Raw genomic sequence first — 6,169 nt, forward strand, 5'->3', positions numbered from 1 at the left:
GCACAGTCACTACTTGGACGAGTTCATGTCATTATGGTACTGTCTTCGTTTATCCTTTCTGATCCTCCAGTGGCATCACATGTAGTCATTTTGCCCTCAGTAGTACCCCACGTAGCTAGCGATTTCTAGGCTCTTAAGATTCTGTCCTTATTAAAGTTAATTCCTCTATTAAATACAATTTGTTGTTAGAAATAAAGTGGTTTCTTTTTCGTTCGTTGTGTCTTTTGTTTTCTTTACTTCAGGTGATTACACCCCACCCCACCCCAACACACACACACCCTTTTCCCAAAGCTCTGTGTTCTTGGAAATTTTAGTAACTACATATTTTGGTTGGTTGATGTATATAAATACATATACATATTGGTGTTTCTACTTTCTTCTCAGTTATACTCCCGCTGAATTATTTCTTCCTCAACCAAACCTATTTGGCTTCTATTCGATTTTGCTGTCTGCATGGAGAAAAGTGATATCCTTGGTATTAAACTAAGAACCAAGATGTATATACATATATACACACACACACACATACATATCAATCTATCTATACTTATTTTACTTGGCATAGTCCCCTTGGAGGTGTTTTAGGAGGGGGGTGGGCAGGTGGTGGCACCATATGGGTGGCGGTGAGGGACTGGGGTGCGCTGTCTGGGGTCAGGCCCTGGTTGCATCGAATAGTGTGTGACTGAGGACAAGTGGTTCAGCCTTTCTGTGCCTTCTTTGTTAAAAAATAACAAAAATACCTGCCCTTCATAAAGGAGAGTGTTTCAGACAGCGCTTTGCCATGTTAAGTGCTCAAATGACCACCTTCAGGTATTTTTAGACCCAGTAATCTGGAGAATTTGGTGCGCAGGTCTGCCTGCTGGTGCTCAGCCGAGGCCCCTGCTGAGCCAAGTTGAGCACAGAGGACGCCCCAGCCCACCATCCCTCTGGACCCGAGCGCGCTGGTCCCATCATCTGCATCCCCTGTACCCCAACTGGGACCAGAGCTGGGTGCCATCAGTGCACAGAGGACTCCTGAAAATCGGTCCGTTGACAGGCAGAAATCTCTGTCTGAATTTCTGAAAACGGGGTCCTGGTAGAACATTCCCGATTTTTGGACCCATTTTCTTTTTTGTAAAGTCTGGAGTGAAGCAGCCTTGTGACTTGTGAGGATAACCAAAGCTCGGGAGGAACACTGTTCCCTTTTCTTAGTCCCTGGAATCTGTCCCTTGTCCTGAGCCTGCTGTGCTCCTGGAGGGGGTGGCAGACCCTCAGTTCTTAAATCTTCAGGGTGGGGGTGTGAGCTGTCCTTCCAAGAGTCACGTGAGTTAGTGGAAGGAAACTCACGAATATGGATACTCTTTCATAGGACTTGGGGAGGAGGGCTCGCCTCGTGTCCCCCCGGCTGGAGTGAAATGCATTCCAGAACAAGTGAGGCTTCAGAGCATGCTGACTGATAGCTTCCTCCACGTTGCTGCCTCTGAAATTGAGATTTAATTTGGTTTTCTCACAATACGAATCTCCATTTTGTTTCCTGCTGCCACCACCCTGGTAGCTTCTGAGATGAGCTCTGCCACCAGCAGGCAGCACGGCTGTCCCCCTGGCGAGGCAGGTGCAGTGATGAGGGCAGGGAGGAGCGGACTTTCTTGTGGTGGGATGGGGTGTAGAGATAAATGGAACTGAGAGCTTAAATCTGCAATTGTGTTGATCCACAGATGACAAAGAAAATTAAAAAACTGGAAAAAGAAACAATAATATGGCGGACCAAATGGGAAAACAATAACAAAGCACTTCTGCAAATGGCTGAAGAGGTGAGGTGATTTCCCTCGACTGGGGTTTGTTCTTAGTCATGGGGATTCATGATGTTCAGGTAAGGTACCTCACAGGGCAGGGGACGTGTGTTGTGACACTGCTGTCACCGCTGAGGACTCTGGCCAGAGTTAGAGTATAACCTGTCCTGGTGGTAGTTAGGCTGCAGGCGTCAGGCCCCTGGCGAGCTGTTGGCTTTCCAGCAGCTCAGCCTGTGTTAGGCTCCAGCTTGGAGACCAGGGAGGTTGGGGCTCCACCCAGAGGTGGGTTCCTGGGGTCTGGGCTGGGGTCGGGGAGTTGGCCTCAGATTTTGCACTGGGAGCCTGGGCGACCGTCCCAGCTGCCTTTCTTTCTGCCGTGACTTAGTCTTTTCAAAAAGGCACCGTCGGATTTTTGGGCAGTTTTGTGCAGCAGAAGTGTGCTGTTTACAAACATGAAGTATCACACCTTGAATCTTGTTCCCATTTGAGGATTGGTAAAGCAGAAATCTGTAGAAATAAGATGAGTCCTTCTCTGTTCTTAATCAGAGCTTTAATTTTTTATCTGCTAGTCTTTGTCTTGAATTTCCTTAATATTTCATCAGTATGAAATGTTCTTACAAGATGATTTTGCTTACTTTCGAGAAACATGAAAAGAGGGGATTTAGTTCTGTCACCCTAGACCGACGTTAGTTGTGCAAAGTATCATCTGGTGTCGTGGGGATGTGTGCAGAATGCAGCTGGCCAGAACATTAGGAGGGGTTCGACGGAATTGAACATGTTCGAGAGGTGATTCAACAAGTGACTCAAAACTACTTCATTTTTCTACCCAGTAACCCAGTTTGTATTCATTGAGGTTACATAAATCCTGCCTTCTTTGTCCCTCTTGACAGAAAACTGTCCGTGATAAAGAGTATAAGGCCTTTCAGATCAAACTGGACCGGCTCGAGAAGCTGTGCCGGGCCCTGCAGACCGAGAGGAACGAGCTCAACGAGAAGGTGGAGGTCCTAAAGGAGCAGGTGTCGGGCAGGGCGGCGGGCGCGGGCCCGGGCCCGGGCCCAGCACCGCCGGGGCCCCAGGCCTGCGCCGCCCGGGCTTCCCCCGACCAGCCGCGCGCCTGGCCCAGCGCCCCAGCCGGGGGTGCCCCGGAGGCCGCGCCCGGCGTCGAGCTAGTTGACTGAGACGGAGTGCGATCACTGTACCGAGAGCTCTATTTTGTGGATAACATTCTCTGTTAGTAGTTGACTGTTGGTTTTGTGGTGAAAATTTTCTTACTTTTTCTACCATATCCGTATTTTCTTAGAACTACTGGACTGACGTGGTACGGGAGGCTGCTCGGCAGTTTGCATAGTTTGACTCTCCTCGGCCGCGTGCGCGCCTGCCGCCGCCGCCTCCACCGGGTGCATGTGCTCACGGCCTTGTCCTCTCCCCCGCTCCTTGCGCACAACTGTCCGAATTCAAATTTCACTCCAGACAGGGCCGACCAACGAGGGAACTTTGTTCTGATAACGGTTCCTTGATGTGAAAACAATACTCATTTAAGTGCCCTGGCCTCCCCCATCAATATTATTCAAAAGAAAATATCACGAGGATTCGTTTTTGTCTGATGGCCCAATTAAATGCCAAGTAAAAATAAAACTCTGGGCTTGGGTCAGAAGCAAACACAGCATATTTGATTCAGATTAGCTGTTTGATATTTGTATCACTTGACAAATTGAGATAGATGACCACAAGCCTGGAATTCCTGAGTTTGGGCAGACTATGTACATAAAGGTGTAACTTTTAAACAAAGTAGTATATACAGGCAAATCATCTGAGAAACAGGCTCAATAATTATGTGATGAAAAAACAGTTGTTCTGGTTTCAGGTTAGAAGCGTATGAATTTGGATCACCTGGAGGCCAGCTGTGTTGGGAGCCTGGTGCTTGGTTTGCTTCGTTTGGGATTTGGGTGCACACCCTTCAGTTACCAGGGAAAGCTGTCACTGAAAGTCCTTTGTTGGTTTAAGACGACGAGGATAAAAGCACGTGTAGCTTTTGCCAAGTGGGAATCCCTCCACGACCTTCTGGCTACTTAAAAGTGGTGTTCAACTGTTCCGAGGGTCCTGCCAGCACAGTTCTCTAGGGTTGGGATTTTTTTCCCTCCCCTCCAGGGTTTTTAAAAGGGAATTATAATTATGACTATGCTAACTGAAACTGACTTCAATTACAAAACAAAGACAGGGAACTAGCATTTTTAACTTTGGAGAAACTTAGCAGAGTTAAGTAGCCACGATCTAATTACTTAGGCTTTCAGTCTGTTTCTCACCCTTAGTTTTTTCCCCCCTTAAGGAAAAGAACCCCAGTATTACCAAGTTCTCTACACTTGGAATGGGGGGCTTTGGAAACGCAGCACATCACTTTTGGATTCGTTCTTTAACTTCCTTTGTTCTTCACAATGTTGAATGTGACCGAGTTTATACACACCATTAACCAGGCTGCACTGATGAGAGTTTTGACTTTGTCTCTGGTATAATTTGCATTGAAATACTTCGTGAAATAAAAAGGCTCTGCTAGAACTGATGTTAGCACATTCCACTGAGCAAAACTGACACTTCTTACATTGCTTACTGGACTGAATAAACTTTCTGTCCAGTTAAAAGGGTCTTTCTCTGTTAAAGTTTTATTTGTCCTGTCACATTCGTGATCTAAACTGGGTTGAAAAGAATTGAAAATTGCCAAATAGATAGGAAACAGCACCTGGAGTGGAGAATGATTATCTGAGCTTCCATCAGGTTAATCAAGGGGCCAGACGGCGGCAGAAAAGAATCCCACAAAGTCAGTTATCTAATTACTCTGTCAAAATGAGTCGTTGCCTCCTCCAGCAGCCTCTTCGGCTACTAAATGAAATACTGGACTCATTTCCCCAAGAGGAAATGAAGGTATGTATCAGAAATGCACTCTACTGTAAGATTAGTACTAATGATCCCATTTCACAGGACCTCTGCTGGATGAACAGCTCTTCCATTTTAAGCCATTTGTGTAGCCCACCACATTTCTTTGTGGTGCTTGTCCTGTGTGGAAGATTGTAAACCTCGGACCTGTTGCCTGTTTTCACGGGCTTTATAAAGCAATGTGATTCACAGTACTTGGCCTGCTGCTTTTGGCTTCCTATGTATTTTTAGCTAGATGCTATCATGGTGTTTAAAGGATATGGATTCTGTCCGGGATGCTTTTGGTGTCCTTTCAGAATCTTTCCTCCCGTTACCCTGTAAATAAATACAGATGGGACCCTCTGACAAGGACATGCTCCTAAAGCAACCACCTCGCCAGCCCAGTGTTGTGGCTTTGTAGCACACCCTGTTCCTACCACAGTCTAGAACACTGTATTGTTACCAGGCTGGCTCAGAAAAGGTTGAAATGTCAAAAATCACTTCAACTGCATTTGTTGCACCATCATGGAATCTTGCTATGTATTATTTATAGTGACAGGAGACTCTAAGGAGTAGAGAAAACTTGGGTCCTGGATAATGGACCATTTCATCCTCAGACTTGTAGGAGTACATTTCTTGGTCTTGAGACCAGTATTTTTTAGTTATGTATGCAACTGCCTTTATTACACCTGGTTATCAGTTCAATTCTCAGGTGTTGCAGAAAAATCTACCTCTTTCAGACTGTAGATGGAAATAACTGTGAAAAAACGATGCAGATATCTTCTAGTTTGTGCTAAACACACTGCTTTATTTTTACAGCCCACGTCTTTCATGAGGATACAAATTGTTGAGGCAGTCTTGTTTTGCTTTTCAAAGACATTTTGTAGAGATTTTTCACTAATGTGAATCTGATTTTATCTACTCAATTCTGTATAGATTAAGTAAATATGTATGATAAATTTAACAGCTTCTGTGTATTCTTTTGTTGCCCATGTGAACAAGTGCCTTCTAAATACAGTATGTGCAAGACATTCACCCAGCTATCTTTAATCATAAAGTAAAACTTCTGGCCTAAATTTATTTTGTTACATTTCTAGTCAGTTCTCCTTCAAAGCTAAGAAGAAAAGGTACTTTTTCTAAATATCATGGTCCAAAGACAGTTGTAGATACTGCTTCTTGGGCCCTAAAAGATAGTTTCATTATTGTACGTTCTAAGAAAGAGGCAGGGCAGCAGCCACTCTGGGTGACGCAAGTTTTTGTGTAGCTAGACTTCTATTAGTACCTTTTTACCTTTTTTTAAACCACTAAAGTAGATGACTAGAAAAAAAAATTCTACAGCGTAGCTGCTGTCAAAGATTTACAGATCTATAAGGACTATGGATTTCTCCAGTTTGGGCAGCTGTTAGAACACTACAGGTGTGCCTGTCTGAAAAAGAGAGTGGGTACATACACAGAGGCACATAGGAAAAGACCTTGATGGTGAGCAAAAAGTA

At 45.0% G+C, this 6,169-nt stretch overlaps 1 protein-coding gene across 5 annotated transcripts in view; it reads left to right on the plus strand.

Moving 5' to 3' along the window:
- Positions 1 to 5,640, plus strand: part of TXLNG (taxilin gamma) — a 46,584-nt gene extending 40,944 nt beyond the window's left edge. For all 5 annotated transcript variants that reach the window (XM_015251024.3, XM_072956669.1, XM_015251025.3 and 2 more), the window contains 2 exons: positions 1,695 to 1,790; positions 2,660 to 5,640. In XM_015251024.3, coding sequence (XP_015106510.3) covers positions 1,695 to 1,790; positions 2,660 to 2,947 — 384 coding nt within the window. In that variant the 3' untranslated portion in view covers positions 2,948 to 5,640. The remainder of the gene's footprint in view (positions 1 to 1,694; positions 1,791 to 2,659) is intronic.
- The last annotated feature ends 529 nt before the right edge of the window (positions 5,641 to 6,169 follow it).

The sequence above is a fragment of the Vicugna pacos genome, chromosome X (genome assembly GCF_048564905.1).
Source record: "Vicugna pacos chromosome X, VicPac4, whole genome shotgun sequence".
Classification (NCBI taxonomy): Eukaryota; Metazoa; Chordata; class Mammalia; order Artiodactyla; family Camelidae; genus Vicugna; species Vicugna pacos.